This window comes from Colletes latitarsis, chromosome 8, assembly GCF_051014445.1.
Source record: "Colletes latitarsis isolate SP2378_abdomen chromosome 8, iyColLati1, whole genome shotgun sequence".
Taxonomy (NCBI): domain Eukaryota; kingdom Metazoa; phylum Arthropoda; class Insecta; order Hymenoptera; family Colletidae; genus Colletes; species Colletes latitarsis.
This window is the reverse complement of record NC_135141.1, coordinates 29,086,555-29,102,124: the sequence shown is the minus strand read 5'-3', so window position 1 is coordinate 29,102,124 and position 15,570 is coordinate 29,086,555. Positions and strand designations below refer to the sequence as shown.

General features: G+C 43.0%; 3 protein-coding genes across 4 annotated transcripts in view; 1 reads left to right on the top strand and 2 right to left on the bottom strand.

Annotated features, from left to right (window-relative positions):
• Window positions 1-55: 55 nt before the first annotated feature.
• Holn1 (CD2 antigen cytoplasmic tail-binding protein 2 homolog holn1) lies at window positions 56-2,716 on the top strand. Of its 2 annotated transcripts, XM_076771314.1 has the most exons (7): window positions 56-400; window positions 736-895; window positions 961-1,124; window positions 1,393-1,576; window positions 1,642-1,823; window positions 1,901-2,009; window positions 2,100-2,716. In XM_076771314.1, exons 2-7 carry the CDS (start codon window positions 754-756, stop codon window positions 2,357-2,359), a joined length of 1,041 nt encoding a protein of 346 aa, XP_076627429.1. In that variant the 5' UTR covers window positions 56-400; window positions 736-753; the 3' UTR covers window positions 2,360-2,716. The 2 variants fall into 2 exon arrangements, with proteins under 2 accessions (XP_076627429.1, XP_076627428.1); XM_076771313.1 differs by having other exon boundaries at window positions 65-895.
• LOC143344814 (prolyl endopeptidase) overlaps window positions 2,692-15,570 on the bottom strand; it is a 64,984-nt gene continuing 52,105 nt past the window's right edge. The window contains exon 13 of the mRNA XM_076771262.1: window positions 2,692-11,588. Coding sequence (XP_076627377.1) covers window positions 11,568-11,588 — 21 coding nt within the window. The 3' untranslated portion in view covers window positions 2,692-11,567. The remainder of the gene's footprint in view (window positions 11,589-15,570) is intronic.
• LOC143344818 (uncharacterized) overlaps window positions 11,597-15,570 on the bottom strand; it is a 28,669-nt gene continuing 24,695 nt past the window's right edge. The window contains exon 2 of the mRNA XM_076771274.1: window positions 11,597-13,659. Within this exon, the coding sequence (XP_076627389.1) occupies window positions 11,768-13,627 (1,860 nt within the window). The 5' untranslated portion in view covers window positions 13,628-13,659 and the 3' untranslated portion in view covers window positions 11,597-11,767. The remainder of the gene's footprint in view (window positions 13,660-15,570) is intronic.

Here is a 15,570-nt window from a genome sequence, read left to right as displayed (position 1 = left end):
TTCGAATAGGTAGACAAATTTTTCAACGAAATTAAAATATTTCAAATCATTCTGGAAAAATTATTTTCAGTTGCGGGGGTCTATTACAATCATTTTTTATCAATAGACATACCTCCGAAATCCTACACACTTCCGAGAAAAAAATTCTTTTCCGGAAATATATGTGAGATTAGAGATGTTGCCCTGAAATTCCATGTATATATTTTGGAGAAATTTCTTTTTCAATTTTCCGAAGTTGCGGGAATTGCTGAGTTCACGTAATATGGTTCGTGCGGTAGAATATGTCGGCTTTCCCCATGACTCCGTTGGGTTAGATGCTAAGGAAGTTCGTCGTTAGTAGCGTCACCGTCGATGCACTCAATTATACCAAATCTGTCCACACTGTACTTTATTCTACCAGGTGACGCTTATGGAAACCAATGTCATTTCTCATTCTGCTTACAATCTAACCTAGATTGCGTGTAGTGAAATGTACAAATTATTATTTCGTTTTAAATACGTATCTTTAGAATGCTTACTTGTTACATACTGTGAAAATAATTGAAACTTATCAACGTGTAACGTTGAATCATATTTTCCTTAATATAAACGGGGCATTGTTCGATAAGAATTTCTATTATTAGTTTAGTCGAATGAAATACTTCACAGTTTTGATTACATTTGAGAATACGGCACAAAAGTATTAACAATAAAGTGATTACGGTAAAGTAAGAATATCGGTTATTGTTCGAGTAGTAATCATAAAGTAAGACAATGTTGAAACGAAAATTTGACGAGATGGAAGCTGGTACTACTAATAATAAGCAACCAATAAAGAATTCATTAGATTCGGATGAAGAAGACGATGAAACTAATGAGGATAATTATAATGTAATGAACGAGGATGATTTTGAAGGTATGTATAAGCGTACACAAAGTAATGTTCAATACAAATGCTACAAATTTGCATGGTCTGTTTAGGTGTTGAGGATGGACCAACTGCTGTGGAAACAAATGTGGGTTTCACAGCATTCAATATGAAAGAAGAATTAGAAGAAGGACATTTTGATAAGGACGGCCATTATCTTTGGAACAAAGAGAAAGAAATTAGAGATAATTGGTTAGACAACATTGATTGGATGCAGGTTTGTAAACCAAACACAATTAAAATTCAATAATGGTATTAAAAGTGTATAATTTAAATTAATATGTGTCATGGTAGAAAGTGAGTCTTTAATACAGATCAATGCAAAAATTAGGAGTGTCTTCATTTTTATAACTGTTTCTTGTTTGTGGATTCTTGCATACTGAAATATCAGAATATGTTTTCATACAGCAGAGAAATATAATTATCTGTAAACCTGCCTTGTTTACTCAGTGATGCAAAACATTACTAAGGCATAATCTTGATAGATCAAACCGAGTTCTACAGCAAGTGTAAAGAAGGAAACTGAAAGCAGTGAGAAACATGGATTGGCTGATAGCGATAGTGACGATGATGGTCCAGATATTATGTTTGATCCAACTCAACTCTATAAACAAATATTGGAATACTTACGACCTGGAGAAACAGTTTCCAAGGCTTTGTGCAGGCTTGGTAGGTATTCACATAGATTAAATTTGATTTAAGAAGATTATGTTCATTGTATCATTTATCTATAGGCAAAGGAAAGAAAAGATTAACTACATTAGAAAGATGGAAGAGGAAGAAAGAGAAGAAAGAAGTAGACGACGAAGAAAGTTCTGTTACTATCATGAAATTAACAGAATTGGCAAATGAATTGTTAACCCGTACAGGAAATATGGATATATATCAAGAAAGTTACGATCAAATTAAAAAAAAAGTAATTTGTTTTGTTATTAATACAATAATAAGTATGAAAATGTTTTAACAAGTTTATTGTAATATACATTTTTACAGGTTGAGAAAGGTGAAAAGCATGCCCATCCCTCGAAACAGGAAGCAGAGTTAGATATGTATGCAGATGACTTTGATGAAAAAGAGAAAGCAAAGTTAGACGAAAGCGAAAGTAATTATTTTTTTTATATAACTATATGTTATTTGTAATTAATTATATTATACGTATATAATATACTGAATATTCATATTGTTTTTTTAGGCGGCGTTAAAAAAACAACAAATTCTGCGAAAGATGATGACGACGACGATGATGACGATGATGATAAAGAGGATGAAGTGACTTGGGAATTAAAATGGTCACAAGACGAAAACGCGGATATTCATGGTCCACACACAAGTCAGCAAATGCAAGCGTGGGCAAAGGAAGGTTATTTTAAGAATGGAGCGTGGGTGCGAAGAACAGGACAAAATAATCAGTTTTATAATGCCGCGAGAGTGGACTTCGAACTTTATCTGTGATATTTTGCTGTAATATAGCTATCTGATAAAGAAACTTAGTATTGTAATATTTTAAACATACTGTTGTAAACCTTGGTACCACATTGTTAAACTAATACTCTGTTCAATTCCGACATAGGTGAAAGCAATGTCCAATTCAACAGTATCTAAAGTAATAACGTGTCAAATATGTACAATACTGTTATAAAGATCAATTACGAAGCATTCAGAGTTACTACAGTGTAACGACCTAAAAAATTTTCCTTCTCTGTATTTAAGTAAGAGTATCGTCAGTAATGATACCGAGTAACAATTCATTCCATGTAAAATGTCCATTCTTGATACATATCGCACGAATAAAAGTATTTGTGAAGTAAATATAGTAATTATTTTTTTTCTGTTTATGTTACCTACTTTCATCGTTACGAATTTGGAAGCCTAGAAATATTTTAGGGTTTGGTTGTACCTCGGATGTTTTCGTTGACGTCTTACTAAAGACCATCCGGTATGCCACTTAAATCGAGAAAAAACTAAACTTACACTTTAGGAACTTCCTGTGCATGCCCAATGGAATAGGGGGTGGCTGAATTTATAGTCTGCGGGCGGCGTGGTATTTTTAAACAGAATTTTATCCCTAAAGTAAATCTATTTGTACCCGAGCATAAAAACCTTGCGACCACCCCTGTTTATTCAACGGAGTGCAACTCGGTGTCCTTTGGTACCACGGTTTTATATTTTTAAGAAAATAAATTCCTAAAATCTTCGTACACCCGCCAGATATTCATTTGGTCTGCTGTAAAGTCATAAAGGAATATTTCCTTGTCGATACGTACGAAATAAAACATGAAAATTAACGTTCCAAAACAAGCACACAAAAAGGTCAGACACATAAAACGGAGGGATTAGAACAGTCAGCTAAACATAGAGTATCACGTATACAACAAAACGACACAACACAAAAGGGATTTAACACAGTCTACCGAATATACTGAATATACAATATAACTTTATTAGATATCTTAAACATTTTTATTAGCAATGTATGAAATTTCTATATGGTTACGTAAAATATTTCGCGTATGTCAGTAAATCGTACATACATATGTACCCGTGAGTATGTGTTTATATATATATATATTTTTTATATATATATACATGTATATATATATAATATTTTTATATATATTTTATATATATATATATATATATATAAATTGTGAAGTATAAATTCGTAGCTCATTTCCAAAGTTCACAAGAAATTTCGAGTGGAGCTTTAAACAACGTACAAGACGAGAGTTGTTTTACGGAGTTTTAACAGTTAGCAAAAGTTTATTGAACTCCTATGGTCGTCGTTTGAAGTCGAATGAATCTAAACACGAGATCGATATATTTTATGGAAAATACGAATTTACATCTACGTTAATATCAAACGCCGCAAACATTACGCGTTCGATCGAGCTCGACCGGCGTTTGCGTGTTCTTCGACTCGAAGTACGTTGGAAACTTAAAGTACTTCCGCTACGGTCAGTCTAAGAACAACGAAAGAGAATGCTATCGAGTCTAAAGATAAATAAAAATAAAAAGAAACGAAAAGTCGCGACGAGAAAGAAACATTTTATCGCGAGCCTTTAAAACACTGCCAATTCCATCGTTTCAGCGATTCTATGGAATTCTGCGAATCAGCGAAATAGAAAAGTCACCGACACCGAGGTCGGCGTCCCTAACGTTCATCCACTTCCGGTGAGAGACAGATGCAAGAGAAAGGGGCAAAGCGACTGTACAGAACGGCTATAAACACGAAACTATTTACAGGAAAAATTGACATAGATACAGTGCAATACATTTACGCAGAGATCAACGAAACATGTACAATTGGTTCTTCTTTGATTCACGTGGACGCCGTACAGTTAGGACACGCAGGAAACTATCAGACGAAGGACGAAGAAAAGGGTAAGAACGGCACAAACAGTGGACGCATTCGTAAAAGCCGGTTTCATAAACGCACGTAAATACGCAAGCTGCGACAAAGCACTCGTATTGTTTCGAGGATTCAAAAATAATAATAATAACGAAAAAGAAAACGCTTTCAATATTGTCTTAACTTTAGCCTTAACTACTCTACACAGTACTAGCTTCATTTACGTCGGGTACACGAGTATATATACATGGCCGGGTCGGCGAACACCCTGGTGTTTGACAAAAAAATTATTCGAACACTGAAGGAATTTCTCAACGATGTAAATTTTTTATGATCGTTATCATATTTTCTTGTTATTATCTGGGGAATTAATATCGTAAACTAGCATCAACACATTTTGGACGGGTCAAAAGATCTCTGATCGCGGGTTACAACGTATCTAAAAGTCATACCGCTTCTTTCATTCCACTAATAACTAAAACGTTTCGCTTTGTAACATTCGTTGGCACAATTTTATTTTATTATCTCCATGAATGCCTCTCAACCCTCAGGCGAGGAACCAAACCAAGATGTTGAAACGTAAATTACTATTACTAAATTTTCGAACAACATTTTCTTTATATTCATGAAGTACTTTCTCGCGCTTTGTTTTACGATACATTATTTATTGTCTGTGGAATTTTAAAACGGCCGACCATTTTATTAGACTATTCATCGCCAACGCCGTCAAACAGTCGATAACAATGCAATAGAAAAGTAGACGTAGAATAAAAAAACGCTTGTTTCCTTGTAAACACGCGTAGTATTTTATTTTTGGCGTAACTCGATAACGGACGGAAATAGACTCGCGGTATGTACATACACACGACATTTTTTATTCAGGAGAGGGATCGAAACAGTTATGGAACTTTTTTAATAGGTTCTATTTAAGCAGTTCGAATGGGACATTTTAAAGAAAAGTTCTCGCATTATAAGTTTCGACGAGGGTAGACAAATAAGAGTTTCAGTTTGAATAGAATTTACGAAGAATAAAAATTCTTTCGTAATAAGAACGGATATTTTGTTCGTCGTAAGTTTTCGATTCATATGCTTTACGTGCTATTAATACGCCAACTAAACACGATAAATAAACTTTTAAATTGAAAGTTAACCGTTTGGATCTGTTATACAGGCTACAAAAGTTTGTCGGTTCCCTTATGGTACATCCTGTATAAGTGCGCCGTCCAAAATGCGTTAATCGTACTATAGAAATCATACGAGAAGTCCACGCGTCGATACATTGACCGCCAAATCAATTTCGTAATACTTTCTCTTAGGTTCTATTCACAATTCGTAGCTTTGTTTCGATCGATCACGCTTTTAAATCTCTTTATTTAGAGATAAAACGATCTCTGCTCATCCCCGAGTGTCGGTTACAAATGCATGGCAGTCGACGCGCGAAAAGAAGTGGATTCGAGTATCTGAATTAAACGAAGGCTACCGAGAAAGGATTATCGACGAAGGCAGGTCGTCCACGGGAGTCTTTTTACGGATGCAGGGGATCGCCGTGCCATCGATACTCTTCATTAGGGATATTAGCATCGTCGAAAAGGCTGGCTCACGAGTGGCACTCGAACGATCGAGCAACGTCGTCGTTCGCTAGCGTCAACGACGGAATACAGCGATGCGTCGCTGCAAGTGTCGTTTATGATTTACAAGCGAAATTACACCCACCACTCCCACCCGTCCCCGAAAAGGTACCCGAAATCGTTACTGGTATTCTTGCATCGTTGTTATGAAACCGGCGGAGATTACTATCGTAGACAGAGAGACGGGAAAACGAACACTTAAACAACAGGACACTCAGACGGACGTTTACGCGCGCGCGAGAAACGTGATGCGCATTCGACGTTGCGTAGCTTTTGTTTTTTATGTACATACAAAAATAACCGTCGACGGGGCACGCCTCAAACGCATCGAAATCCCCCCCTGAAACGTAGCCGGAAAAGGGATGCCGCCGCGTGGAAAGGAAGAGGAAACGGGCGTCGGAGAAGCTGCTTCGAACTGGGGCTGATGCTCCTCGAATATCTGAACGCTTCGATGGCCGAATTTTATTGTTTGGAACGACTACGCTTCGAAGGAAGCGGCCATATTTGATCAACAAAAGATACGAGTACTTTAATTATTCTTGGAGAAATTTTTTCATACCCATTCTTGCTAATGACACATCACTTTTGTATTTATAGATTATTTCACGTCTCATTTCTGTGATTAGCCTTACACGGTTCTGCCTCGATCCTATTATTAGACACGAACGAATACGCTGTCCACGTTAAGCCGTGGCAATCAGAATCAGTTTTAATCTTTCTAGATGAGTGTTTCCATAGAGGGGATAATTTATAATATTCGAATTTCATTCGTGGTGTACGAATATTTGTCAAATATCCAAATAGTAAATTATTTAAACAGTCCCTGCCCTACTTCGAACCGGGGCTGGTACCATTCGAGTAATTTAACCTCCTCGGACCTGCTATACATTGTAATTTGCGTCGACTCTAACCCCTTAACTATGGAAGAGAATCATTGAAGCCGGTGATTCAATGTGGAGAAACGTCTCGTTTCTTATGACTGACTCATTTCTTAGCCTAAATTATGCATCTGTAATTTCGTTTTTTTATTACGATTGTATAGCTTCTGATAAAACACTACGACGAAGAGAAATCATCAAATATTAATTTGATTCACTGTATACCATTGACAAAGTAAGACCTATAAAAAAAAAATTGGCATTATTTATTATTTTTATAAAGGATGGACTTATTGCGCAACTCGATAGGTAAGAATTGTTGCCCCTGTCTGTCTCGAGCTCTGCTTCGAACCCCTTCGCGTCTTTCTCGCGCGATCGAGCCCTTCGCCACTTTGCGCGACCGCCCTCTTTTTTTTTTTTTAAACCGTCTTCGTTCTTCAGCCAGGATCCATCTAGCATGACTAACTACCATGACTAACGAGTCGGGCGAAGTGCCACCGAAGAATCTTGGCTAACCGAGCGGGAAGGTAGGTCGAACGAAACGCTCCCGACTCTAATATTTTCGGCTGTCAGAGGGTGGTCCAGGAGCCTTCTCGCTTTTTCCACCCCGTCCGCTTCGCTTTTATTTTAATTGGTCCTTAATCTATTTCTTCCGCTGCTCCGAGCGTCTCTACCGTTCTGGCTTTAACCTCATTCCCTTTGCTCTTTGTCCTGCGCTCCGTTCGCCTTCAAACGCGCTCATCTAATCTGGACCGATCGATCCCCGAGTATCAACATCATCGCGCGAGTGAAATCGTGCCGCTCATTCCCGATACAGCTAATGAAAATTTCCGTGTGCTCGACGTCTAACGAGAGGAAGATCCCAGATGTCACTTTCCTTTTATAATTAGACTCTTTCTCTAATTTCTAGCAGCTGATCGATCCTCAACCCTTCCATTCCCACTGCACCAATACGAATACATATGTAAAATTAATAAGCAGAATATTACTAGCGTTTCAAATCTGAAATAGAATAATGTTTCCAAACGTGACGTAAAGTTCATATTTATAAACATATGACCTGATACGACCTCGTTACTCAGACAGTCGTTCTTGTATTCCAGTAATTCTTATAATAAACCGAGTTTTTTCAATTATTTATCAGTCGAATATTTCTTGTCTCATACACGGCAACGATTTAAAATAATTATTAAACAAATACAGAAAAAGTGAGCAGGATGTTAAGCTGTGGAAAATTCTGTTTAAATTGTTTAATGGTGCCCTTGAAGTATGATATTTATGATTGGTATATTCTGAAATATTTTATATTTACACACGTCTCGCCTCCCGTGGCTAGGTTCCTTTCCCTGTACTTTTTATTCGTCGACCCTTATTTGGATTGCTGACACGACGACGGTTCCCCGTCATTTTATTGCGACAGTACACCTCGAGCTGTTACTTTTGCCACAATATTTTCGAAGGAGAGAGCAGTTGCAAATGACATAATGTGTTTTCATAAGTCTCTTAAATTTTATTACAGGAGATAAACCAGAGCACAAAACTAAAAAAAGAAAGAAAATGTATATTCTATTATTCCCTCCTCGACTCATTCTTATTTTTCACCATCGTTAAAGTTCTCTTTTCCGTGCCATCGTACACAATAAGACGTTGCAGAGCCCGCAAAGTTTAGCTCGAAGAGGGTGAAATATGCAAAAGTATATATTCGAAACTTTTACACGATTTGAACGTTCTTATTTATTTTAGCTTAAGATTTCGTAACTTTTCGAACATCGAACAGATCGAAAGATACTTCGTAACTTAATCAAGGGTCGCCCCTCGAGCGTCGGATCGAAATTCCTTTGCAAAATGGCGGAGACACCTGTGACGTTATCCCCGTAAGTACAGCGCGGAATAAAGTTCTCCGAAACCGAGACGTCGCGATAGCTAGTGGTTTTATCGGCGTCAATCGCAGGAAGGACGAAAGCTTACCCGACGGAACATGAAATGGGAAATGGAAAATCCTCGACGTAACCAGATTGCCAGGAGGATCCCCCGTCGCTGCGAATAAGTTTCCAGCTGATTCGTCGCGATTGGTCGCGAACTCCGTATCGGGAACTTCGCAACTTCCGAGTGATGGACGGCCAAGGAGGTCCAGAGAAGTCGTGATGTATCCACTAGGTCAGTGGTACCGTCGCGTTACGGAGACGTTTTCACCCTCGATTCGTCCCCGAATCGGCCGTAATGTAAAATGAATTTTTCAGAGGTGTCTGGACCCGGCGTGACTCGACGGGGGCCAACGTTACGGAAGAGATACGCGAACGCCGAACGTCCCACCCGATTTCGTCGGAATCACGTTCTTACAGGTGGCACGAATATTTCATCCCCCTAACCTCCCCTCGTCCTCGTTTAGCCGCGTAAATTTTTTATGCCGCCACCCGCGCAGCCGAACGGTAACGTAAATTAAGCGACGGGGTATCAGGGGAACCGTTAAAATTCAACGCCACCGGTTAGGGTGCGCGGGGGCTCGCCAGGAAATTGCACGAGGGGCGCGGAATTGGGCACACTGATTACTACGACATAGAAATCCCACCTCTAACAAAAACAGGTGTGTTCATTACAGATTTTCGCACGTCGAATCCATATTTGAAACTAGAATTTCGCGAAATTTTTATCACCAGATTCGGACTCGACGCTCAAAAATTCACAAGACGCGACTGAAAAGGTTTCAAAAGAGGGCGAACAAAATTCTTGTTCGAGCAACGTCGATAGTTCCACCCTATTTGCTCACCCACTGGTCTCTCACTAATATTTACTGTAAACTTTAGTTTTCGTAGAAATTTTTCTGTTTCTTTTCAAAATATACAGTGTAATATATTTTTTATATTTAGAAACAATTTAAATTGTATACGATCTCTTCGGTTTCGACGGCTGAAATAAAGACGGGAAACGTTAATAAAAATCTGCTCGAAGCACGTTTGTAAAAAGTTGACCGGGGTCGATGCATTAGCCGAACGGTTGAATGGGTTAATGGGTTGATCGTTTCGATGAGTGCCAGATGGAATGGTCGTTCCCTAACCTAATTATGCGGGGACCCAAACGTTTCTGGACCGCCCGGGCTAAAGGTGTACAGCGGAGAAATGAATATTTCACGTTGAAACTTCCCCTCGAGGAACTGTGTCACAGTGGGCGATTTTAATCAGCGTGGGTTCTGTGCCGCGTAAAATTTCCAGGGGGATGCGTATGCGTTTTGAGGGCGCGCTCGACGGCGAAATACGCACAGACGGATTTCGGAGCATCCTGCTCCACGTACAACGGTCCTCGATCGTTTCCCCGCGACGCGTTACACCCGCACACGGTGTTTCCGCGCGCGTATTCGAGATCGCGACATTTTTCACGAGGGACGCGTACGTACGCATTATCGTCATGTATATTTTTTTTTCGTTTTCATTCGTATTCAAAACGTAACATCTTTCCAAACTTAACATCATAAATTAATAAATAAATATATATATATTATTTATATATATATATACGCTTAGGTCTGTATAAACGTGTAATTTCGTCTCTAAATATACTCGGTGTTGTAATGTGTCTACTGGTAAAGGTCGCGTCTATTATTGCTTCAATTTACAAGACGACTGTAAAACGGTCCTCCTACGGCCGATCGCCGTTGAAAAAGGAGTAAAGGGACCGTCGTCCAGTTCACGAACTCTATAACGCGTGTCTTTTTTGCTCCCTTAAACGTACGCCTAGGCGCAGAGGAACGCGTTAACGCGATTGCTTCTTCTTCTTCTATTCCTTTTAAACTCGCTTCTCGTTAATCCTTTTGCTTGAGGTAGCCGCTCCGTTTCTCGCGAAGGCCTCGTCGCGGACTTCCAACGGCCTGACGGCGGGGCTTCGCTGAACCAGAGAATGGAAAAGGTGAACGACAGAGACAGATGCGAGGAAAAGACGGAGCAAGGGAAGGTCGGAGAAGACAGAGAAGAGAAAAAGACAGAGAGTAATCTCGGGGACGCCTAGCTTAGAAGGGTTTAAACGGACTAACGAGACGCCGCTTTGATTTGATTTGTCACTACGTTTAAATGCGAAATGAACGCCCGCCTCGAGAAACACGGCGCGCAGCATTTGCACTGAACCAACGGAATCCGACGCAATCCGTGAAAATAAATACGTTTCCCGACCGTGCCCGACTACAACGAGGCACGCCTCTGCGCCCCCGTAGCAATTTACATTCCAAGTCAGATTGCGTTCGCCCAGTGAAAATGCATTCTGCTTCTACGGGCGGCGCAACTATCTCGGAAGACATTTCATTTTCGACTCGTACACCCGGTAGCTCGTCGCGTACCGCGATTCGACCACGATCAACGACTTTGTCCCTTCGATGAACGACGACGCTCAACGAGGGGCCATTTTTCCGGTTGCGATAAACGCATCTAACGCTGGTGAGGGGGTCGAGAAGTCAGCGCACACGCCATTTTGAATTTCTCAGCGAAGACGGCGGGGCGATTGTAAGTGTTGCGCAAAAAGAAATACAAACGCAGAGGTAGACTCATTTATTGAGCTTGCGAGGTGTCGTTAACAAAGAAACACCCTGAATACGTATAAAATTTATCGAGTACCAAAAATGGCCACTGTTCGAACGTCGTCCGAAGGAACGCGTCACGGTTCGCAGGCCTCCCCACGGACGACAGAATCGATACTCTAGGGGCGAAGAATGGATTTACCGTATCGCGGTTGATCTCTGGCAATCAGTCAGAAGGGATCAGGTCTTATTAAAGTCTCCTGTCTCCGTGATCGCGTCGACGATTGTCCGCCACTCGCGGAGCTCAATTTCCTTCGGCAATCCCCTAAACGAAACACCGGCACTAACCGCGCTTGCTTCTTCCTGGGGGCTCGAGGAAGCGTTCCCGAACGAAGCGTGGCGACTCGAAAAGTTCCACCGGTATACAGAATGGCCGTAGCGGCCTCCGGAGATTCGAGTTTCCTCGGTTCGCGCGGCGACGGAGCGTAACAGGTCTCCGGGCGTTCAAACGAACACGACGTGAGGCTTCTCGGGAAGCGGCGGTTCGTACTCGTAGTCGTAGTCGTAGTCGTAGTCGTAACCGTAGTCCAGCCGGTGGCCGTTCGATCTGGGCGCAGCGGGAGTCTGCATGCGATAAAGCGACAGCACTTCCGGTGGTTCGTCGCGGAGATCGGTCACGTCGGCCACCGCGTACACACCCTCTTCCGTTTGACCGTTGTACGGCTCCGTTTCCGGTCTGGTCGGACGGTTGTACCTGGGCGTCTCGTAGATGTTCGTGTCCTGTGACCGAGGAGGGCTCGGTTGGCCGATCTTGCCGCGCGGCGTGTCATATGGGGTGTCCTCGTTCCTGGCCAGCAGCCGTCTGCTGTACGACTCGGCGTTCTTGTCTAGCTCGTCGTTGTTCCGACCCACGTAGACGAGGAACTCCGGTCGATTGGGGGCGGCGTACGCCAGTCGTTTCTTCCTTTTCGTACGCGTGAGATGCGCTATCAGCGCGAGAATGGTCGCCGTAGCGGCCAAACAGCCGGCGGCCGACAACGAGAGATAGAGAGGACTCAGACGACACCGCAGCGAGCCCTCCGACAGAGCGATTAAGGCTTTACCAGCGAACTCCTCGTCGTTGCAGATAATATCGCGGGTATCCAGTTCGAGCCTGGACTCGTTCCGTCGTTCTTCCGCCCTGATAACGTTCCACAGCCAATGCACGGAGCAATTGCAAACGAGGGGATTCCCGCCGACGCGAAGGGACGACAGTCCGTCGACGGGAAACTGCGTGGGTTGCAGGGTGGTGAGGCTGCATCGACGCAGGGACACCCATTTCAGATATCTCGCGCTGTAGAGAACCCTGGCGGGCAGTTCCTTCAAACCCCGATTCCCGTCCAACGAGATACGTTCGAGGTTCACGTTGTCGGCGAATGCCCTCGCGTGGACGTTGACGAGCGTGCAGTCGTTCAGCTCGAGGCTCCTAAGCTCGAAGAGATTCCGGAATCCCACCGCTTCCAGGCTGCCCAACGGGTTCCGACTGAGCACCAGGTGCGACAGAACGTTCAATCTAGCCAACGCGGACGTGGGCACGGACGTTAGGTTGTTCCTGGAGATATCCAGTCGTAGAAGCCCCGGCAGACGGTCGAACGCGTCGTCAGCGATGTTTCTAATAACGTTGTTCGCCAGATCCAGCGAGACTAACGACGGCAACGAGGGCAACGAGTCCCTGTCTAGTTCCTGGATAAGATTGTCGGACAGATCCACGTTCTCTAGACTGGGCGCCAACGCCAAATTGTCCGTCGGAATTTCGAGCAGCGAGTTTCTGTTTAGAACAAGAGTGCGAATTTTGTGCAGGTTCCTCAGCAGCCCGTCGGGCAGACTGGTGATAGAGTTGTCGCTGAAATTCAACACCTCCAGCTCGCTGGTGCTCTTGAACGCTTGCTCGTCCATGTCGGAGATGTTGTTGCTGGCCAGGTTCAGCTCCTTTAGAGCGTCCATGCCTTGCAACGCGTTCTTCGCCAACGCTCTGATCGCGTTGCTGCTCACGTTAAGAGCGACCAGGTTCCTTTGGAAGATAAAATTGTCCGAGCCCAGCGTGTGGATGGCGTTCGAGGTGAGATCGAGGGTCTCCAGGTTACCGTAGAAACCGAACGAGAGATGAATGTTCCCGACACGGTTGTTGGACAGGTCCAGATGCTTGATCTCCGGGTTCAATTGAATTGGAACGACTTCGAGGCCCGCGTAAGCGCAGGACGCGCGCAAGCTCTCGTCGTCGCAGCGACATTGCGTCGGACAGAGACCATTTGCAACGACTGACATCGCGACGGCCATCGCTATCGCGATTGGCAGCGTCGTCGCCGAGGGTCCACGTGATGCCATTCCATATGAACTCCTCCTCCACTGGAACTGCCCTGCAACAAATTATCAATACTTCAGTATAGGCCCTGTTTCCTATTCTTAGACAATTCGAGTTTAAAACAAGGTGCCCTCTATTCTTGCACAGTTCGTTGCAACTTCACGGACGTTCTTTATAAGTTAGTTATAAGATTATTCGTAAAATTGGTTGCGTATAGCCGGAGCAGGACAGAAATCAATGGCGGTCGTGATTATTGGAAACAGTCCACGTACGCACGACACCACTTTGTGCAAAATGCATCGAACAACATGTCATTGGTCCAATGCCAGCAGGCCACCCCAGGGCACTATACGACCCTAACTTCGTGAAGTTTCAAGTTACGACGACCACTCAACCTCCTATAGCCGCTGCTGTCTATACCCTTTTTTTCCACGGAGATAAAGACGTTTTCCTCCGACGGTGCTTATGTTTCAACCGCGGTCTGTTAACTCCAACCCCCGTGCTCCGCAACCCTTAATGCCACTGTCTACCAAGCGGTCGAGCCACTTTAATATTGAATAGAAACCTATAACCTTTAATGGCCGCGTGTAAGTCGGCGACTTAAAATAACCTTTTCTCCTTCCATTATTGCGTATGCTATACGTGGCCCTGGAACGAGCGTTTCTCCACGGCTTAGTGGCCGCAGCTAGTATAATTATGTAAACGATATAACCCCCGAAGGCGCGGAAACCCAACTCAAACCCCCTCCCCCTTCCCAAACCACCCGCCGGGAAAGCAGAGTTCGGCAAAATAAAAATCCCTGGGTCGCAAAAGAACCTTTGTAAGCGGGTAACCCAGCGAGAGCGTAACTACCCTTTACGTTCGCCGGTTTGCTGCACAAACTCGATGCAAGTTTATTTACGGACACCTGCACGTTCAATTCGCCCGTTCGGATTTTGCACGGCCACCCTTTTCCCTACCCCCTCCCGCCAGGGTTGGAAAGAGATACAAGTGACTCGCGAGCGTATTCTAACGCTCTGGAATCAAACGTTTAAACCTTAACAAAATCGAACCAACATTCCGACTTTCGGTGAATAAGTAATACGATAAAACCTCCCTTAACCCCTTGACGTACGATTTAATTTCGAATAATTTTTCAAACCTATACTACTTACTTTTGTTTAGATTTGTTCGTACAAGGAACGGTTACGAGAAAGAATACTCGATGACCAGTATCCACGTGATTGTGAAACTTGACGTCAAGAATTATAACGAGTCAGACACGTTATTGTACGGCAAGGGGTTAATGTCGTTTAGGACGAGCAACGAATACGGTTCTTCTTATCAAACATTTTTGTGTTCTCAAACGTCACGGAACAGTATAATTAAAACGAGTTTCGTTCAAAAAAGGATTGAATTTTTTACTCGCAGCGAAACATCAAAATGACAAACAATTTCGTCCCGCGTTGCGCCACTTTTTCACGGAACACGAAAGGAATGTTTCAGCGCGTAAAAATTCGGAAACCATAATTCAACTTGATCGTTTCGCGTATTAAACGTTTCCAAAGCATCGGAATACTTTTCGCTAGTCGCGGTCTATCCAGCCAGCGGCGTTGCTACGGTTTGTGTGTCAACTTTTTCCCCGCGCATAAATAACATCAACCCCCGCGGGCGCGAAAGGAACAATGATAACGCGGAATAGTTTCAAAAGCGAATCGCGTGCGGCTCGCCGCCGCACTCGGTAGCCGCCTCGAAAATTAACAAGCCGATAAAAACTTTATTCGCCCATCGTTTTTATTATCTACGCTACGAAACCGGCGCGCCGATTCCAGACCTGGAAAACTTGCTCGAGCACGTTCAGCGCCGAGGAAAATAAGGGCGAGTTAAAATTGACGGAGCCGGTTAATTGATTCGACGAGCGTTTCTTTTAACGAGTCTATTAATTGGCTGATTCTACCCGCGCGACGAGATATTTTTCAACGACGGG